Below are 22,428 nucleotides of genomic sequence, written 5' to 3' on the forward strand. Positions count from 1 at the left end.
TAAAACAACCACATCTTTTAATAGAAAGCAACAAACATGCAAATAGCAGGTATAGAAATTTATTTGAACCAATGTTTTCACTATAAGGTAAGTTATTTTAAAACACTGATCCAAGCTCCCATGTTTGCAAGTTAAGGGAAAATATTGCACTTCGCATTTTCTAGCACCCCTCATACACTGCAAAACATTTTAAAAATATTTTGCTTATTTTACTTGCACACTTTTGCAAGTCATGCACACATTCATTCAAAATCAAAACGTTAGGTTACTCAAAAGCAAAACCTTAAAATTGCACTAAAGCTTTGTAAGGAAAAATATAATTCATGACTTATACAAATTTCATGACGTCTAGGTGCTTTCAGAGAAGAGCCAATTACTCTTCATCTTCGTTTTCATTCTCTTGGCCAGATCCTTCAGACCTGTCTCCTTCCAGCCGGTCTGTAAAATACAGGAGTAATTGTTAAATGACTGAAGCAATTTGAAAGCCATTTTTCCAATTCAGAAAACAAAATGACATTTTGTTCAACTACTGTCCAGGGTCTAGTGATGAATGAAGTAGAAATGCTTAAGGTATACTGAACATATATACTCCCTTTTACAAATATGATGGAAACACAGTAGGAAAAAAAATATGAATAGCTGCTAAAAATTCTGATTCAGATAATTTTCCACTTGTGACCAAGTGAAGATGCCCAGGCATCAGGATGGTGCCTGATGTCTCCACCACCTGGGGATGTCTAGGGATCCTTGGATCTTGCCTGTTTTCACACATCCTTTAGAACACATCCTTTAGAAGTCTATCCATTATATTTTATTTGCACAATCAGAATGAATTTCAGGAACCAAAAAGTTGTATTGAAAAATACAACTTTTGAGCTGTCTGGCCCCAAAATGGCAACTAGTTGAAATGAAACACCTCACATAAGAAATCTAGTCAAAAGTGATTTCTGGTCTGTGACCGTAATAAATCAATTCATTCAGTAAAAAGTATCTGTAGAATCTTCCTACCTGCTCTTATATGGTTCAAAGATGCCAACATCCTTAGCATAAAAGAAGCTGGAACAGTGATTGTGTTTCTGGTTTCTTCCAGCATTAATTCATTTCGAGTTATAACCTGGGGTAGGGGTAGAGAGGAAGTGAAGTAGTTACTGAGCAAGAATTTAACAGAGCAGATTTAGAAAATAAGGCTTGTTGTATATATTTATGTGCCACTATTATATGAGCATCTGACATAAACACTGTATCAGTATTTACCAAAGACTTCTCTTTACCCAATACATGTTTCACTGGTGCACACAACTCTTTACCAATTTGAGGTTATTCACGATCAGTTCACTTCTGTAACAGAATTTACTACGTTTCGATCCATGCTGCATGTACCATAGAATCTAGTTCCATGTTCCAGAAACAATGACACATCTCCCACTGTGAACTGGTCTTTTTATGGCAATACATCTATGAAATTATTGTTTTCTTCTAAGTTACAAATTGGTATTAGTGGTGCACAGAAAGTATTAACAAGCAACATCAATATTGTCAGGAAAGAAAATTATAGAAATAGGAGTTTTGCTGCAGAATATCATCTTACCTCGTCAGCAAGTTTCCGATTAAAAATTTTGGATTCTTCTAGTGGAGACCAGATTTTTATATCATAATCAATACCTGATGAGGCTAGAACTAAAACAATTTAATAATATATTAAGTAGCCATTATTTTACATTTGCAAATACAAACAATATTTGGTAGTTAGCACACTTTGTTGCAACCCCCCCGCCCCGCCCCTATTTCTTAGAAGGGTTTCACTTTTAAATTCACTCTTATGTTCCACTTAGAACTTCTATTCCTAGGGAGCATTCACATGTGCATAATTTGCAACATGTAGGCAATGATCTGAAGCAGACTATGAGGATAACTTTAAGACAAGATCTCTCATTAGTATCCACTTCACAAATTAGCTAAGGTCCTTCAGACTGCAAACTTAAAAATAACCTATCATTTTGGTAGAACATGGATGAAGCCAAGTGTTTTCAAGGGCTTCCCTACAAGCTATGAATATGCCTGTAAATTATAGAGAGAAAAACAATCTTACTTGGGTCAAATGGATGTGGCTGCAGACAGTTCACCACGTGGTTATCTGCTTCCAGCAGCATCAAGTGCTCAGCAGTATGCCGATCCCAGATGAAAATATGGCCACAATCTGAACCACTCATAACAAAGTTAGAACCCCAAAAATTGGCTTCTTTAATCTATATAGAAAATAAATTGGGGGAACAAAACATTTCATTATGGTTAGTATGCACAGCTGGGAGACATTCTAATTCACTTTCAAAGCTGTATACAGGCTGTATTCATACACAACACTAAACTATGATTCAGTGTCATATGAGCATGCCTCAGACTTCACAACTCCTTTCCATCCCCTGACATGGCTATACGCAATTGCTTCCATCTTTAACAAACAGCAATTTAGCATTAAGTTTGAATACAGGCAAGCTGAAATAAGCCAACTTCAAACTGTGGTTTGAATTATCCATAACCTTAGCAAGGGCAGAACTGTGCCCACTACTTTTAAATAAACTATTTTTTTTAAAAAAATCTTTGTTTCAAATGATACTATCCGTTTAAAAAGTGCCCCAATGACCTACATAGTACCTATAGCTAATATACATACTATATGCAATATATATACCTATACAATGTTTAAAGCATCCACACAATCTATTTAGAAGAGACCCTAAGCAACACTAAATGGAAAGGATTGTTGGTTTATCTGGAAACATATTTCTATGTGATGTTATAGTGGACTAAGTTAAGATTGTTTCCCCAAACACTCAAAGGCAGAAATACAGTTGCCTCAAAGAAAGTCTTTTGTCTCTGTTACCCTGAAGTGACCAGTTACATTCTTGCCAAGCTAAAGAGTACAGAGACATAGAAACAAAGTACAGTGGTACCTCTGGATGCGAACGGGATCCGTTCCAGAGTCGCGTTTCGCCACTTCCGCGCATGCGTGTGACATCATTTTGAGCTTCTGCGCATGTGCGAGCGGCAAAACCTGGAAGTAACATGTTCGCCATGGAGCGCAACTCGAAAATGCTTAACCTGAAGCGTATTCATCCCGAGGTATGACTGTACAGTGGTACCTCAGGTTACAAACACTTTGGGTTACAAACTCCACTGACCCAGAAGTAGTACCTCGGGTTGAGAACTTTGCCCAAGAATGAGAACGGAAATCGCGCGCCGGTGGTACGACGGCAGCGGGAGGCCCCGTTAGCAAAAGCACGCTTCAAGTTAAGAACGGTTATGGGTTAAGAATGGTCCTCCGGAACAAATTAAGTTCGCAACCCGAGGTACCACTGTACAAAACACCAACATAACAACAACTTCTCCAACATCTCTAAATGTGGCAGGGCGCCAACCTGACATAAATGCATGAGATTGCTGCCACTGACCTCAGGACTGGAACCTGGATCTGTTCCAGGCAGCAGGGGAAGACTGAAAATCCCTACCTTTTTCATTAGACCTTGGGGAACAAAAATAGTGGCAGTGGTGGTAATTGGGTAAACATAGCCTTCAAAGGCATGGCCTTTTACTTCTCTTTGAACTCCACCAACACACCTTTTAAAGCTTCATGACTAAATAGCTTTCCACCTAACAAAAGTTTCAGAAGAAAGGTTAATAAGGGCTGCTGAATCAACTTCCCTTTTATTTTTTGCTAGATCATTAAAGAATCACTGCTGATTTTTATCCACAGCTGCACAGGGGCTGACTGCTGAGGAGCAGTACTGAAGACTGATCGCATTGATTGTAGTGGTGAGGGCTCGAGCCCTACAAACTCATTCCCAGAACTTGAATCACAGTTGATAATGTTGATTCTCCAGGGAGTGGAGGAAATGCCATGCTCCTTCTGGAGTAGTCACCTTTGGTCCCCACCCTGCACTCAGCTCTCACCTGTGGCTCCAAGAAGCTGTCAGCATGCAACAGCAGTCACACCTTGGGAATGGCTTCGAGTGGTGACCTGAGGGTACCCTAGAAGAGGGTAGCCAATAGGTCTTGCACCCTCAGTGAATTAGGGACCTCCCCTGCATGCAAAGACAGGCGCCAACTGATTGAGCAGATGAGACCAATAGTGGGTCTAATGGTAAAGAAGGCAGTTTCTGCATGTGCTGTAGAGGGAAGTGAGGGGAAGATGGGGCCTGTCAATCTGGGAAGGTAGCCCATCAAGGAGAAGGAAAACTCTGATCCTAAACCTCTGCTGCCTTGTGAGATATCTTTGGGAGAAGAAAAGGCTAAGGAGAAAACCCTCCCCAAATCCGGAGTGGTGTCCCTAAGACGGTTGGATGGCACCTTGTATGCCTCCTTCCAGCAACTCCTGAAGCCAAGTCTGTGCCAAATGTATTGCTTTGCTCTGCTTTCCTTTGGGCACCAGTGAGGCCAAGTGGGGGGGGGTCCTGTTGTCTGAGCAGCCCAGGACACTGCCCAGCCTAACACAACAGTTTGACATCACTGTTGGAGGCACACTCCATTGTTTCTCAAGACAGACAGATGCCAACAACAAGGTGCCTTCTCTGACAGATCCTTCCTAGCTCTCCTAATCCATGAAAGAAGTTGGAGGGTTACTGGGCGCCCTCTGGTGGCTCACACTGCCAATAATGTCACATTTGTTACTTGGCCCTCCTCAAGAATGATGGTCATTACTGAGAAAATTACAATTCAGGGGAAACAAATAAATTGCAGTGAAAATCATCACAAAATCAATTGCAAGGAAACACCCATGAGGAACACAGGGAAATGAAGCTTCACACACTCAAACAGTCCAGGGCACCAAGGGAACAGACGAGTCCCAGACACTATAAACACACAGCAATACAACACAGATTCAAAATACAAGCCTGAGATATGAAGAAGCAAAAAGGAGAGAGAAAATATGTCTTAGGCAACTGCCCCCAACAGGGGCAAAAATGTAACTTGCTACTTCAGGAGAACAGAGGCAAAATAGTTTGTCTGAGGTTTTTTCGAGGCGATTTTGTTCCTGCCTTTGAGTGGATGAAGAAGCCAAACCCATGCAAGTCCATTATAACACCAGGGGAGAGTGTTACTTTTATTTTAAATTCAAAGTTATTTCATAATGTTGACCAGGCATACAGTGCTCTGGACTAAGACTTTGCAAAGTTACTTGAGCAACCATAACTGTATTATGATGTGCATATATCTTAATTTTTCTTATAAGCTCTCTTTTAATATAGGTTAGTATAACACATATTTAGAGAAAACCAAATTATAAATTTAGCAATAAACTATGTACCATTGTCCGGGAGTTTCGATGACCTTTGTAAACCATTTTTATTAAAGGGCGTCTAATATTCAGTGTTTCCAATTCCTCCATCTCTTTTCTCTCTTTCCTTCTTCTGAAGAGCTCCTGAATGCGAGCTACAGCAGATCGTCTATGGATTAGGAACAGAAAGGCCATCATTGTCAGAAAGCTACATAATAACCTGGTTTGCAGTCCTGTTCAGAATTTGGTTGTTTTAGATCCCAATAACCTCAATAGGATTTAAACAGGCTAATTGTGCCTAGAGGGTTAGACCACTAGCCCATATAAAACAACCTTTGCCTTTTGATACATTATTAAACATTTGCTTTTACTCTCAAACAACAAAAAGAGGGAGGACAGCAGAGCTTGAGCATGCAAATACAGCCTGTGCAAGTTTTCTTTTGAGTATTATACTCAGTGCCAATAATGAAATTGAGGATTTTATAAGCACCACCAGCAGGTCACCCATTGACAGCATTTGAAGCAGAAGCTGTCAATTAGCCAACGGATGCATTCAAGCAATATAATCATTTTAACATAAGAACACAAAAATAGCCTGCTGGATCAGGCCAATGGCCCATCTAGTTAAGCATTCTGTACTCACACTGGCCAACCAGATGCCTATGGGAAACCAGCAAGCAGAACATGAGCACAAGAACAGTGTTCCCCTCCCATGGTTTACAGTAACTAGATATTATGTTAATCAACAAATCACGTAAGCCGTGACACACGAAAAATACAATACGTGTTTAACAAAAGAGAACTACCTGGGCTTTAGTTCCACTGTATATTTTTACACTGCATTCATCTTTAATGAACACACTAAAGAGGTTAATAAACTTGTTAAACCTTTCACACAGCAATTACCTTTATACAACCAAAATTACTCTCCACTCTCTATATGAAGTCCAATAGATTTAAAACTTGTATAGTAACCAGTACAAAAGGTGGTTAGATACTGCACCAATGAAGGAAGTAATCATAATTCTACATTGGATGGTAATTTTGAATTACCTCAATAGTCTACCACCTACTGCTGTTCCTCTTATATATCTAGTGAAAGGAATAACAGCTGAAGTCATTGAATTAAAAATAATGTATATAATATTGTTAAGAAACTGTACAGTGCTCCAGGTCCAATTTAACCATCCCCATTCATTCATGATGCACGCTAAGTGACCTCGGGCAGCCCAGCCTCACAAGGTTGTTGTGAAGATAATATGGTGAAGACACCATAAGCACTGTGTCAAGCTCCTCAGAGAAAAAGCAAACAATTCTATATCAATTTTCTACTAGTCACTAAAAACAAATACAACCAGAATGTTTTCCAAGTCTCTGGAAGACAATCAAGCTCTGTTAAGTACAAGGAATGAGAATTATATGGGCATGAAAAAGTGACTAAGTGAACCTCTTTATATATGCCTGTTATGCAGACATGGCATATAAATAAAACACATGGGACCATGCACTCCTGCAGCACAATCATATATATGTGTACTGAGAAGTAAGTCCTGCTGAGTCCACTGAAATTTAACCCCAGGTAAATGTGTATAGGATAGTTGCCTTCAGTATGAGAGTCCAGGTCATTGAAGGATCACACGATATGCTACAATACATAGACAATTATGCAAATCCAACTGAAAATATAAAAAGACAACACACTGAGGTAGAATTTTAATATCCAAGTAGAGCAAGTAGAATCTCATGGTGAAATGAGGGCTAATCCTTCATGCCTAACATGAATACATGTTGACAGCATAACTTTTAAGAGGTCTGAATGATTCTGCTGCATGATTTCCCATTTTTTACTTCAACAGAACTGTCTTTAGGAGGGGAGAGCGCACCACAATACTAACCTATGGCCTACTCCTCCACGAAACCGGGCTCCTGGTATCAGAACAGGGTCATCATCACTATCATCAGTTTCTTGGAAAGCAGAACTTCTCATAGATGATTCTTCATGAGAAGCAAGCCCTGAGGAATCTGGTTGGGATTGAGGTTCATGATTTGTATTATTTGAGTTGGCAGTGGACTCTGTACTTTGTTGACTCACACTTCCTTGCTCTTCTGTGTCTTTTCTTGATAAACCTTCACCTGGTGTCTGGCAGGTTATGTCAAGATGAGGATCATTTTCTAGTTCCATACTGCTTTCCAGTTGGTCAGACACATCATTATCTGATAGAACAAACAATGACATTTAATCAGTTACCACACTAAAAACATTTTGAATTATCTTTGACAACATTATTAAAACCTAAAGTAGAAAAAATAAATAGCTATAACCTGCCCTGGAGATATAAGTATTTCAGGGGTGCGGGGAGAAGAGAGCTTGAGTTTGCTTACATTTACAGCTTTTGGGTAAAGTATGCATATGTTACCATTTTACATACCTGAATGTGGTGTTCCAACATTTTCACTTGTAGGTGTCAATTCTTCAACATTTGTACTTTCCCCATGTGAGTCTTCAGGAATTCCTGGAATTCAGTATTTAAATTATATAAATAGTGCAAATGGGCTACTAGCAATTTCTGAAATTAGCTATTATATACTGTTGTCACTATCATAAGCCTTCTAAAGTATTGTATAGCTTGCATGGAAAGTAATGAAAACTGACAAAAATGATGCACTGAAAAAATATTAAAAATATACAGTAAGTCAGGCACTGCTGCAATGTGTACTACTGAAAAAATAATCTGGCTTTCTGATTCCATCTATATCTCTAGCTGTAGATTCTACATACTTATGTTAATCAAAATAGATTGTTTTGTGAATGAGTATTATTTATGTTCAACTGAAACAATAAAAGTGACTCAAGAATCACTTACTAATATCTAACATTCACAAGCTTATTACAGATGACTCCATAATCTTTTGCAGCAACCCATTTTACAAGGCTTGTTTATTTTTGAGATTCTTTTATCTTACTAATATTGAATACTTATAATGGATATTAAGAATTTAACAATTCATATAATATATATGTTCATATAAATAGTTTAATATTAGGTTAATTTTATATTTTAAACGATAACTATTGTTTTATGCAGGGCTCTGGATTTACAACAGAATACTAAAGTCAATGTACAAAGAACTGTGAAACTTCTTTCATGAGCCTAATGGTGTGTTTGTGTTGTTTTTCTCAAACAGCAACCCCGACATGCCACACCGCACACTACTTCTGAAACTGAGCATAGTTTAAGTATCATATTGTGATATGTGGGCTAGCAGAAGCACCCTACAGAGCTCTGTGAATCACAGCATGGATGTTACACTTACCTCCTGTGCTCCAAACTCCCCAAAAATCAGATTGAAAACCTTGTTTTGGTCATATTATATGTACAAATGTTTAATTTACTTAGATTTTTCATAGCTTTCTTCACCCATAGCCAAAGGAAATCCCAAAGTGATTTACAAAAAGATAAAAATACAAGCAATAACAATATATTCATAAAAACAGTACAAATAAACCAAGAGTGTAATGATTTGAAATAAAGTAAGCACAGGCAAACAATGATATAAAGGTGGCTATTTAATCATTCTCTTTTTCCAGATTTTTCTAAGGAGGTGATTAAGGCATGCTCTAAATCTGCTAAAGTGAAAGCCCTTGCTAGGGCAAAAAGCTTGAAACACTATATTCAATTCCCAGCAAAGTTCACATTGAATAATCAGGTCAAACCCATAAATTTGACCAGTCAGATTTTGTAAAACAAATGAAGACTGAGACTAAACAATTCTTTGACTTAAATGCCAAGACTTTGACTGCTAGGATGTATGAATGGGAAGCAAACAAAGCTTGTATTAGAGGCTGAATTATAGCATATGCATCACATAAAAAAACCCTTCGAAATAGTAAAGGAAAAAAATTGAAAGAGGAATTAAAAGATTTGTGGCCATTAATAGTTAATAACTCAACTGATAATCTGTGTAGTAAAATAAGAAAGAAGAAATTTGAGCTATGTAATACATTATCAAAACAAGTAGATATAATGCTTATGTATATGGGACAAAAGTATTGGGAAACTGGTGAAAGGGGGGTATGATTCTGGCAAATTGACTTAAGCAAAAGAAAGAAAGGTTAATAATCTCACAAATTAGAGGTGAATTAGATGACGTGTATATAGCTCCAACAGAAAGAGGTATATTGGAAGAGGTGATGGAGAAGTTTTTTTAAAAAATATAAAATTACCTGGTTCAGAATCTATGCGAAAACAATTATTAATGTCCTTAATATCAGAAACTGAGATTATGTTTGAGAATAATTTCAAACATGGAAAACAGTAAAGCACCAGGCCTAGACAGATTCCTGGTGGAATGGTACAAAACATACTTTGATCTCTAGGCACCTAGGTTATATCAATTATATGAGGAGATATTCAGAGAAGGAATTAGCTCAACATTATTGAGCTAATCAGGCATACATTACTGTTATTCCAAAGCGCCAACCAATGCCCAGTTTCTCTGATTAATATTGATACAAACATTTTAATGGCAATGTTGGCAAGTAGGCTGCAAACAGCAATACCAACTATTATTTAAAATGACCAAATAGGCTCTATAAAGAGAAGACAAGCCACAGATAATATCAGGCTGGTTGTGGATTTGATAAACTTAAACAGGAACAAGAATGATATAGCTATATCATCTCTTGACAAACTTGCAGCACATGAACAAATCGCATATAAACGTTGACTTGCCATGGACAAATTTAACAATATTTGGAATTAATTTCTATAAACACTGCATTAGGTTAAATGTAGGTTAACTACAATAACAATCTTGTAATGTTTATAAGTTATTTTTTAGTTTTTGGTTTTTTGGTGTTATTCGCGTGCACCCCTTTCCATTTTCTCCCCCCGCTTTTTCAAGTGTTATTTTATCCTGTGCACTTACAATTATATACACATTACTTTTTATCTTTCAAAAAAGTGTATGTGTATGTGTGTATATATGGTGGCTATATCATTGCTAAAAAGGCAACAAATTCACATCTTACTTGATTCTGAACTCTCTAATATTGGTGTCTCTGAACTCTGAGTTCTCATGGATTCTTCCTGACCTTCAGGTTTGCTGTAATTTCCACTCCCTCTGGAACTTGAAGCTGTACTGCTCCTAGCAACAACAACATTCAACAGACGCATGTATTTATTTTAGATATTTATATCCTGCCCTTCAAATATATTCTCAGAATAAAAACCATTTACTAGTATTATTGAAGTATGAGCTAGTTAAATAATATTATGAAGTAGGCAAAAAATATATCGCTATGGAGATATGGGAAATACTCTGTAATAAGCACCATAAAATTTTGCTAAAGACAGCAATCAGAAAGAACTGTTATATGGTAACGACAAGATGGTATATTAATCATGTTATAATAATAGTAATGGTAAGAAGAACTACCCCTAAAAATATTGACAGCGTGAAAAGGAAGCAAACTTCTTTTGCTGGGAATGTTGAAGAGAAAAATTTACTGGAGAATTATTAAGAGGATTACAGAAAGCATACTACAATATGCAATCCCTCTAGATCCTCTTTATTACCTTTAAAATTATATGGATGTGTTTGTTTCTAAAGGACGTTAAAAACTAGCATCTTGAATGGCTATGGGTGTTAGAGTATTATATGGGAGGGGGGAACTGGAGATTGTATACAATATGCTTCATGAAGGAATGACAATAAAATGTGGACATGGAAAAACTAACACCTATCAGAATGAAACGAAAAGCAAAGATAAGAAAACATTAATTGAGATAGTTTGTGCTTTACATTGAGTATTGTAGAAGCAGTACAATATATCTAAATATACAATACTGATTTTCATCAATTTAGTTTGATATTTTATATACCATTAATTATAATATAGGAAATATAAATATGTATGTAATCTATGTTGCTTTAAGATGTTTTCCCCATACATATACATATACATATATACACACACAAACACACACACTCTTTCAGTTCTCATTTGGAAAAAGCTGCTTGTAATTTTCATTGTAGTTCAGAAATAACAAGAGTTCGTGTATACATACTAGTATTGAAGCAATTATAAATATTTATAACCAAAATAGTGTTTGTTTTTGCTCTGTAACAAAATATTGTATTGATTATTGCTGTGTGGGTCATGACCATTATACTACCTGGTGCATAATGCTTTCTTCTTCATATACTAGAATATAAAATCTGGATTCCCAGTTGGGTAACTGTAATACTTGGGGCTGCCCTTGAAGATTACCTGGAAGCTGCAGCTGCTATAGATTGCTGCTTGCTAGGCTGTTTAGTGGAATAGTTCACTGGAGCCATGTAACTGTCCTGACTTGACAGTACCAGTCTCTCAATGTCTTCCTGCACAGGCATTAAGCCCTTCCAGGGATGCCCTGCGCAGCACCTCACGTTTGGAAATTATGCAATGACACAGGAGAGCACCTTCTCTGCAGTGGTTCTCCGACTATGGAATTCCCTCCCTCTGAGGTCCATGTGGTGACAAATTAAGATCAATTTCACCACCAGGTTAACACTTTGCTATTTTTCAGGCATCTTTGAATTCTCAACTCTGCTCTGTTATAATAATAGAATGAGCTGCTCTCTGTGTTTTAATATTGTTTTTTATTGTTTCACCTGCTTTTGTTTTATTACTGCAATTATCGTACCCCACTCTGCTAAATTTGATATTCAATTCATATAGTAAGACTGAAAAGTGTTTTATTTGTAATCCCAGGGGCGGAAATGATCTCCAGTACGATTTACTATCCCAGTAAACGTAATGAAATAATGCCTGAAAGACTTTTCAAAATGATTTTAAAATACTGAAAGCACCATGTAAAGCTTGGGTGTATGAAATAAATGTATTTTTCATACAATTCCTAAACCTTGCATCTAGCCTAACACAATATTTCTCTGGTCTAACTCAGCACTTTTTCCTAATGAAGTTATTCTGGCAGTGTAGCATATGAAAGCTATTAAATGAAAAAGTTCAAGTGTGAGATCTAATGTTAACCATACTCAGAGTAAACCAAAATACAACTTAAATCCATTGGGCAGTATCCAGTGTTGTGCAAGCAGACTTCACATCACCTTCCTTCCCTCCCCACATAGCCCCCTATACTCCCCCATCTTCTCTAGAAGGTCCCCCACCATTCCAGAACAGATTTGTGCAGTGAAGACAAGGAAGGCAAAGTCCCACCACAAGTGGAAGTCTGTTCTGCTTGCACATGGACAGTATTGAATACAGCCCATTGATTTCAATGGCCCATTGATCACCCCAAAATGCTACAACTGAAGTCATAGCTAAAATTGGGAAAAGTAGTGCAATCTTACCATTCATCAGTGAAGTCTAATTTTATTGTGCTTGTAGTTGTTCCTTCTGTACTATAATGTAAACTTAAAACAGGTTCACTTGTTCCAGGATGTGGACTTGCCTTTTCATCATCTGAAAACAAAGTGTTAGTAAGTGTGAACATACCACATATGTAAAGATATCATAATTCTGAGGGCAATTCTGTTTATTTTAGTAATAGCTTCATTAAAAGTAGAGCTTCGGAGCTTGTTCAAAGTTAAACGCTTACGTATTAGGTATGATCACCTTGTAACTCTTGGGGAAAGGTCCAAACACAACAGCAATAAGGGGAAGTGGAAAACAAAGATTTAGAAATGCATGTAACATTTCTGCTGAATCAAAGATATGCCATCTACACAGAGCCTTATCTATCGTAAATGACTAATGTCTAAATATTACAAATCAGTAATGTTTCCAGTAAATGTGTTTAACCATTTTGAACCGGAATCCTGAAAAAGAACTGCAAATTAGCTGAATATCCAAAGAAGGATAGACTTTTTTTTTTAGTTGCTCCATGGGGTGGTACTAGGTACAATGGATAATTTAAAATTCTTCTTTGAAAGTTGGGTTTGGTACGTTTCTGGAAATAGTTTCTATTAAAGTATAGAAAATATTAAAGTATAGAAAATATGAATGTTTTCTGGAAGACAGCTGCAGCAAACAAAACATTTTTTTTAAAGGAACAGCATGTCTTAGGACCAGGTATGTGAAGGACATGTGACTGCCTTTTCATTAAAACTGTCATTGGAGGCCCTGCTCTACATGCTAATCATGTGGCAATTGTGGAAATTATCTTTTCATACGTAGTGCCCCTATTGTGAAATACTCTCCCCAGGAGGCTCATCTGGTTCTTTTACTTTCATGTCTTTCATGTCTTTCTGACATTTTTATTTTTTCAAATCTTTTAAAATAGCTTCCTATGATGTTGCTGTTTTCACTGTTACTGTTGCTTCATTGGATTTTAGAAATGTTAAATTAGTTTTAATATATTTGTACTTGCCACCTAGGATATATTAATTAGTTTGAACTGAAGATGCAGGATATAAATTATATAAAACAAAGAGATCTTGTGCTACCTATTATATGTGTTTTTATTATATTATATATAATGTTTTTGCCTGGTGCCTAAAGTTAAGTAACAAAAACATTCCTCTTCCCCCAGACCCTAATTACAAATCTATGGGGTTATTGTTTTTGTTTGTTACTATGTTACATATTTTTGTGTTTTTATATTGTAAACCACCCTGTGATCCTCAAATAAAGAGAGGTATAGAAATCCAATAAATACTAATTATAATTATTACTATAAAACATTTTAGGCAAACTAGAGAGGAATTGATGAAAATGAGGCAAGGAAGGAAAGGATTTCCAAATAGGAAGGGAAATCAAGATGGAAATGGAGATGGGATAGGACTCTGGAACATGACGTTTTCTCTCCTGTGAACTCTGGCTGGGGAAAAACCCTTCAATATTGATCAAATGGGCACAAGACATAGGTCATGACATTATGTTTGATGACTGGGAAAGGTTATGGAATACTGGTGTTAGGTTTACGGCTTGTAATGCTTTGAGAGAAAACATAATGAAAATGATCTATAGGTGGTATATGACCCCAGTCAAACTCGCAAAAATTTACCATTTGCCCAATAATAAATGTTGGAAATGTAATGAGACTGAAGGTACTTTCTATCACCTTTGGTGGACCTGCCCGAGGATTAAAGCCTACTGGGAAATGATCTATAATGAAATTAAAAAGGTCCTTAAATGGACATTTTCTAAAAAGCCAGAGGCTTTTCTCCTGGGCATGGTGGGCCAATTGGTGCCAAGGAAGGACAGAACTTTTTTCATGTATGCTAGCACAGCAGCAAGAATTCTTCTGGCAAAGTATTGGAAGACGCAGCAGCTACCCACTCTGGAAGAATGGCAAGCGAAAGTGATTGATTACATGGGAATGGCAGAGATGACCGGCAGAATCCGTGACCAGGGGAGTGAGACAGTGGAAGAAGATTGGAAGAAATTTAAAATATACCTTAAAAATTGTTGTAACATTGAGGAGTGCTGAGATGTTATGGTGTTAAGAAACAGAGAATTGCAGCTGTAAATCATAAATTTAAGGGAATTATAATGAAGATGAGTTAATTAATTAAATGGAGGGTTGCTGTCAAAAGGGAAAAATAAGGATGCAGAAAAAGGGAGGTATGGGGAAGTCCGGGAAATAAGGTGAAGGAAAATAAGTTTATGAAATTATACATGTTTATTTGTTTGTATGTTTGGTTTGGTTTTATTGTTTGTTTTTATTACATGTTTGGAAAATTAATAAAAATTATTTTTTTTTAAAAAAAAGGAAAAACCCTTCAATAATACACTTCTAGTTTGGCCCTGAGTGCTTTGGTAACCTTGCCTTTTATTGCTCTTTAATTAGAAATTGTTGCTGCTGTGCATGTCAGGCTCCACCCTGTATTTCTGCACCTTGCTGCCTACCTGAACAACCTGCCTGTGCCTTTGTCTCTCTATGAAGTCTTAAAACATTAGATTTCAGCACAATGTTCCCACTCTTTTAATTGCTTAATTTTGCTGGTTCTTATAACTAGAAAACACAACAAAGGTTTTCCTATAACTGCGTCATTCAGCTTTGTGTAATTTTGAATAACCAAACAAGCATTTTTTTTAACAAGAGTTTGGTAACACTACCGAAGGCATCACTATTCTGTAGTAAATTCAATGGAACTTAATCTCATGTAAGTGTGTAAACTTAAAACATTCTTAACAACCTTTACATGAATAATAGCAAAAGCATAGACTCTGTTTTCATTTTCTTATTAGTAGATTGTTAGTAACTGTGTGTTGTTACCTTTCAGTTTTCCCTGAGGAAAAAACGATTTTTAAAGCTCAACCTATTTAAAACCTATTTTCAATAAGTAGTTTTCTTCTCTGGTGCAAGATAAGCAAAAATGATGAAAAGGCCAAAAAAAGGGGGGGTGCACAGGAGCAAACTATGTAGGGTGGAAGATGGTTGACTACAGATACCTGAACTTATATAGTACATAATATTACAAACAAGACACCAGAAGCAATCACAACCAACTACTGATACATATATAACATAGCTGAGAGTTTTAGTGATCACATACAAACACACACACACACACACACACACACACACACACACACACAGTAACTATCACTGGACAACACAATCCAATCTATAATTTTAGGAAGTGCAGCTCTGCAAAGAAAGGAAACCTCTTCTGTCTTAGTAAAGCTCCTGACATGATGCCAATAGAAGACTTGAGGTTGCCACACAGAACCCACTCTTGTTGGTATCATTGCTCCAAGGCAATTCTCTAAGCTGAGCTTTATCTTCTGCACCAATACAGTTGTACCTTGGTTTTCGAACAGCTTAGTTCTTGAATGTTTTGGCTCCCGAATGTCGCAAATCTGGAAGTGACTGTTCTGGTTTGCGAACTATTTTTGGAAGCCGAACGTCCTACGGGGCTTCCAATTGGCTGCAGGAGCTTCCTGCAGCCAATCAGAAGCCGTGCTTTGGTTTCCGAACATTTTGGAAGTCGAACGGACTTCTGGAATGGATTCTATTTGACTTCCAAAGTACGACTGTACATTGTTTGTAATGTAATTGCAAGTAGTTCTGCAATGGTAGCTCTAGTCCACTGGTTGTGATTTGCACCAGAAGCTTTGTCTCTCTTTTTGCAAAACCATGTCCTATAAGACCAAAAGTACTGAGCATAGGTGCCAACTCCCTGGGGCCCTGGGTGCCTGAGCACCCACAAAATTCCCCATGAAGGGGCCGGGCACCCACAAATTTCCGTGCCAGGGCCATGCATGCTGCATGGCATCCACAGCCCCGGGCACCAATGGTCATGGTGCCAAGTTGGCACTCCTGGTACCAAGTACATGTAAGTAATAGTGAGTATATACCATTCACAGAATTGCAATGCAGTGTAACATAAGTTGCATTGCTACCTTATCAATCTGCAAGTCAGCAAAACCTGCATAGTTGCAACCTGCACTAATCAGCTCCCAAATCTATAGAGAGAAAACTGATGACTGTACTTCCATTTCCAAAATCATAGGATCCAAGTATGGATCAAACATATCCAAAATGTATCTATATTTCTTCTACAATAGGACATTGCACAAGTAATCCAGTCTCAGGTAGACCGGTGATTTGAGAGAGAAAATGTGATTTACAATCAGTTTTAGTTAAATATATTAAATTCACCTCAACTACAAACCTGTATTAGTGAGGGAGTGGTAAAGTTAAGATCACACATACAAAGAACTGAGAACAAATTATTCAAAATAATTCCAATGTAAGGCAATAAAGCAGCAATCCTGTATGAACTTTCAGGGAAGCCAATCCCCCAGAATTCAATGTGTCTTACTTCTGAGTACATACACTTGAAATCATATCACCTAACTACTTGCATATATTCCTGGTGTGTAGGTATAAGGCTCAGTGGGGTGTGCAGCAAGCTTTAAGATCACAAATGTTTCACCATCAAGCCTAAATGTGTTAAAATCTTTGAGCTACATAAAAATCTACACATGTTGCATAAAAATCTACATAATCTGCCCATAGCCATTTTGTAGCACACAGTTGCATGAAGTGGGTCTACTTATATTACAATTTCAAGCATTTAGCCTTTTAAACTTCAGCTTCTACACATGGTATAAGACAGGAAGAGCCAAAACTTGCTTCTACACATATAAAATCTACATGCAGAGGCAGTGAATGAACCAGATCTCTCTGTTTTTGATGTGAACGTTTATAAAGATCAAGTGGAGTTTTACTTCTCAAGTTCATTACAAAACAATTGTGCCTCATGATCCCTTAATATGTCTATTTAAAATGTTTACCACCAGCTACTAAAAAAAGTACAAATAATGAGGAACAGAACTGAGAAACTTCCCTTTGCCATGCATCAGCATTTTAACACAATAGAAACAGTTAGCAAGTATTGTGGCAATGCAGTTTGACTGGGGGAAGGATAACTTTGATCAGGAATATGGTTGATACCCCTCAAAATGGAAGTCACCCTGTTCTACAATAATGTCATCTATCCAAAACTGAGGTATGTGTCACAGCCAAGGGTAACAGGAAGCCAAGATGCATCATTCCCACAAATAAATATGGCAAAATTATTTTCAGCTAAGGTCATTTTAGCACCCAAAGCAAAATTCAAAAAGGCCCAAACAAGAGTCTATAGAAATCAAAATAACTTCATCTGAAAAGGGGCCTCTTTCTCCTAGTTGATGTGAAAGAGCTGCTTAAAATGCCACTTCATTTCAGGTTTGTGAGGAGGGCAAAGCATGGGATTTGAAACCAAAGTTAAACATTGGTGAGTGCTAGGGTTAGTTTTCTTTCAGTGCATCAGGCTGGAATAGGAAGCCCTCAACTCTACAACTTTGCATAGTGAAGCAGTCGATCTTATGGATCAGATATTATTCAAACGGGAACTATACTTAACAAAATTGTTACAGAAGTAAGGAGATATTCAGCCAAGTATTAGTTACTTTGGAGCACTGTGATGAATGAACACCACCAAATGCCAAAAACACGCAAGAAGCAACTGCATTCACTCTCTTGTTCTTGAGGGGAAGCATCTCAGCAAACAATAGCAGCACAAACTATGTAACTACACCAGCTGCTTAATAAACCTTGACAAATGACAACCTGTAGGCTGAGGGTCCTGTGGGGATCCCTTAGGGGAAGACTGATCAGAGCTGGAGGACTGTTGTGCTGAACCCTCAGCTAGCTCTCGCTGTCTCTGCTGTTCAGCCTTCTTAAGCCTCAGCCGCTGCAGGCCCCTACGGAGTATAGCTAACTCAGGCGCCATTAATTCTGACAGACAGGAAAAAAAGGGTGTAAAAAGAAACAGGCATAGAACATAGGATAAAAAGAACATAAAGACTAAAGAGCGAGGTAATAGATATTGAGTAGAGAAATAAAAGCAGCAAACGTTTTAAAAGCAAACTACTAATATTCAGAAGGAAAATAAAATGTGTTTTATTGGTTATTTCCTTTCTAAATTATAGGAATTATGAAGCTCATTATTCATGCTTCATTGTCTCCAACTATTACCCAATTATTTAGCCATTTAAGTAAAGAATAATGTACCAAAAAGCATGATGATATGAAACGCATACATATGGAGCTTTCCTAGAGTATCCTTTGTGCAATAGATGACACTTTCTCTTAAAAGTTTTCTTTTGCATTATACATCATGGTATTAGGAAGAAGAGAGAACTGAAGCGTGACTAGCACAGTTCTTAAAAAGTGGCTCGTCCCACCAGATTCTGTTTTTAAATCCTAATACAAAATTTTCATAAGTAATGCAGCCACATGCTCCCTATTTATGAGTAATTTTTTTGTAGCAAATAGAGAAGGTATGTGATAAAACACAGTTGAGACTGGGAAGTAACCTTAAGACCAATACAGTACTGAAATAAGAAACTTATCTCATACTTTTTTTTTCCCAATACAGAGAGAGAAGCTTGATGTAGAAAGATTTGTGTATATTGTAATAAGGGAAAGAGTGACATCATTTTTTTCATAATACAGATACTCAGAATGGACAACCTCTGCATAGATCAGCAGTCCAATCTCCCCTTGTGTTATTCTACACGTTACAATACATTTTTAAAAATTACATGAAGACTATCTCAGCATAGGGGGAAAATAATGTATAAAGTGTTTCAAAGGCAGACAAATATTGGAGAAATCATTGGAAAGCACTTCTGCTCACATAAGCTGGGGCACTTGATTCTGGCAGATTCTCCTCCCTTCAACTAATGCATGCCTCTGAGACATACACCATTCTGTTCAGGAGGATCCCTCAGCACTTAGAAAGGGTCCTCCTCACTGAGGGAGCAGTCAGCAAAAATCGGGTGCCCTAACTTATGTAAGCAGAAGTGTTTTCCAATAAGGCAAAGGCACTATTTGATGCAGCCCAATGTTTCGAAATGATTCCCTGAGAAGTGAGAAACTTGTGGTTACCAAAGTCTACTAAAAAGAAGCAGCAGCATTTTTGCTGAAATGGATAACTCTGCTGAAATGTTCAACAGATTAAAAATGGATAAGAACAGGAACTATAAGCACAGGTGGAGAAAAAATAGTGAGTTCCCCTTTAAAATTACTGATTTTAATAATATTTTCATAGGTAGGGAAGATCAGCTGGTGTTTGACTTAATGTAGGCATATAGATATCTTTGCATATTTACTATTAATTAGATCAGTCTGTTTCGTAACCAAGCTTACAGAACTCTAATGGTCTCTGAGTAACAGATCATTTAAGCTGTAATGATAGGAAATTAATTTTAAACTGGTTTTAATACTTAACTTGTTTAGACTATTTAGCCTAAAGAAAAGTTTGGCTGTAACAGCCACAACACAGTAAAATACAATATTACTATTATTGTGATCTAATTGTTTGGATGATTTGATTTTTCATGAGAGAATAAAGCATCTCAAGAAACATGCATGCACACACCCATAATGCATAGCATGGGAAAAGGAAAATCATGAAAGTTCCCCAATGACAGTAATGCATCTGCAAATGGAATAAGCTAAGTAGAAATTGTATTCTCTCTGTTGAGTTACATTACCTGGTTCACATAGCAATTCTGGCAGAGACAGCAGCTTAGCTCACAAGCAACAATAAAACATAGTTCAGAACTACATGAATGAGCCTAAGGAAAACATTTTTGTGCTCCCCTCATACCCCTTCTTGTCTGACAGGAGGACATTGTCAGAGTTTAGTTTTACTTTTAAGGAATCTCTGCTCTGCAATGCATTTGAACCAGAGGTCCTGCTTTAAACCAAACTCTGGTCAGTTTCACAGTGTGGTAAGAATTTATTTCTACACCACTTGTTCATTACCCAGGTAAGGGAACAGCTTTTAAACAAAACATGGAACCAAGTGAATTACAGCAAGCTCCAGCAGATCCAGTTAGGGACCTGGACTTTATTAGATACTATTGCAATAGGACAGAGCTCAACTTAACATGGTTGTTCTAGCCACTTAAGAAGAAGGTCTGCCACAAGGAGAATCGGAACAAGGGTTTTATAAGCACAGCACACAAAGAGTCATAAACATCAAAACATTCCAGAACAACCTTCTACATACAAGAAGAAAGGTTACAGGTCATGAGAGGTAAAACATGCATTGGCTCCATACCGTTAACTTCACCCCCAGTCTCCCTAACTGCTCTGGCCATTTGGGTCTCAAATGTCCTACATTATCACTGTTTCCTTAGCAATCAGGCCTAGACAGGGTTGTTGACATTCCTGTCCCTATCTCTTCCTCGGAACCTTTCAAGGAGATGCCAGATTTCACCCTGGTGCTGATTCAAATCAAATATAACAAAACATTCTTCGTGATCATTTGTGCCATTTTTAGGGTCAGATAGGAAAGGAATGCAGCATAGGAGTAATGGAAGCACACAAAATCAACCGAATACAATATATATCTAGCCAAAGGTTCAATAAAATTAATATTGGAACATTTTAAAAATCAAAATCTACACCCTTGGTCTCTTAATTCTTACATCAATAGTAAGCCAGCTTCAAACTATGGGTTATGAAACTGGCTTACTAAACAAACGAGAGTTGATGTCTCTGGTTTGAATATAATGCTATGCAGAGATTTCCTAAAACTAAACTCTTGCAATGATTCATTCTTGTCCATGCAGGATGAAGTAAGTGGAGAGTGTTCAATCCTTTGCTTGCGTTTGTTCAGACTCATCCATGCAGCATTATACTATGGTTCAATGTTACAGGCAAACACAATGTATAACACAAAGCTACTAACTCCTCTGGAACACAAAAGTTGTATTATTCACTTAGGTGAATAATAGCTACTTTCTCAACAGACAGTAATTTAACTTTGTAAAAGTCTCAACATCTACAAATCTGATAACTATCTTGAGTAACTCCATATTATAGCTGAACAAGCATTATTTTAAAGTCATAAAGGACTACTATGCATGAGCATGCAAAGCAATTTGAGAGAAAAGTAAAAATAAGAGAAAACAATTCTATAATCCATTTGCTATAGTAATTATTTTTTACATATTTATTTATAAACATTTTTCCTCTGAAAGATCTGAAGACCTAGGGTGAGGATTCAAAGAACCACAAAACTAGCATTATTATTATTATTATTATTTAATCAAATTTGCATGCTACCCTTCATCTGAAAATCATGGGGCAGTTCATAACATAAAAATATAAAATGAGAACACAAAATACATAATAAAATAAAAACAAACCAATATTTCCCCATATCACAAACACATTTAAAATGTCATAGAATATTAATCAGCCAAAGATCTGGTTATAGAAAACATTTTCACCTGGTGCCTGAAGATATTAATGAAGGCACCAGGCAAGCCTCCCTGAGAAGAGAATTCCACTAATGGGGAGCAGAAAAGGTCCATTCTCGTGTTGCCACCCTCCAGACCTCTCATGGAGGAGGCACACAGTTGAGCAGCAGCCAGCAATTAGATCGACTTGAAAATGCCAGTGCGACTAAGGATGCAATATATTAGAGGAATGTGGGAACAATGGAGCATGACTCTTAACAGGCCTCCTAATGTTCATTAGCCTTTGCCCAGCTTATTAAATGAAAATTTTTACTTGATCTCTCAGTTTCATTCCTGAAAATTACAGGGCTTCAGGCAGTGGAAGGGTTTCAATATATGACTTTTATGGCATCTTCATACATGACATTTTTTTTCTGCACAGAAATACCCCATGTAC

At 37.2% G+C, this 22,428-nt stretch overlaps 1 protein-coding gene across 5 annotated transcripts in view; it reads right to left on the reverse strand.

Annotated features, from left to right (window-relative positions):
• Positions 1 to 22,428, reverse strand: part of DCAF6 (DDB1 and CUL4 associated factor 6) — a 45,838-nt gene continuing 23,410 nt past the window's right edge. For 4 of the 5 annotated variants that reach the window (XM_028726814.2, XM_028726815.2, XM_028726812.2 and 1 more), the window contains 10 exons: positions 18,343 to 18,510; positions 12,629 to 12,740; positions 10,305 to 10,420; positions 7,702 to 7,785; positions 7,168 to 7,486; positions 5,303 to 5,441; positions 2,090 to 2,246; positions 1,589 to 1,677; positions 1,009 to 1,114; positions 1 to 438 (listed from right to left, as the gene is read on the reverse strand). In XM_028726814.2, coding sequence (XP_028582647.2) covers positions 374 to 438; positions 1,009 to 1,114; positions 1,589 to 1,677; positions 2,090 to 2,246; positions 5,303 to 5,441; positions 7,168 to 7,486; positions 7,702 to 7,785; positions 10,305 to 10,420; positions 12,629 to 12,740; positions 18,343 to 18,510 — 1,355 coding nt within the window. In that variant the 3' untranslated portion in view covers positions 1 to 373. The remainder of the gene's footprint in view (positions 439 to 1,008; positions 1,115 to 1,588; positions 1,678 to 2,089; positions 2,247 to 5,302; positions 5,442 to 7,167; positions 7,487 to 7,701; positions 7,786 to 10,304; positions 10,421 to 12,628; positions 12,741 to 18,342; positions 18,511 to 22,428) is intronic. The other variant, XM_028726816.2, reaches the window with a different exon arrangement.

The sequence above is a fragment of the Podarcis muralis genome, chromosome 4 (assembly GCF_964188315.1).
Source record: "Podarcis muralis chromosome 4, rPodMur119.hap1.1, whole genome shotgun sequence".
In the NCBI taxonomy this organism is placed as follows: domain Eukaryota; kingdom Metazoa; phylum Chordata; class Lepidosauria; order Squamata; family Lacertidae; genus Podarcis; species Podarcis muralis.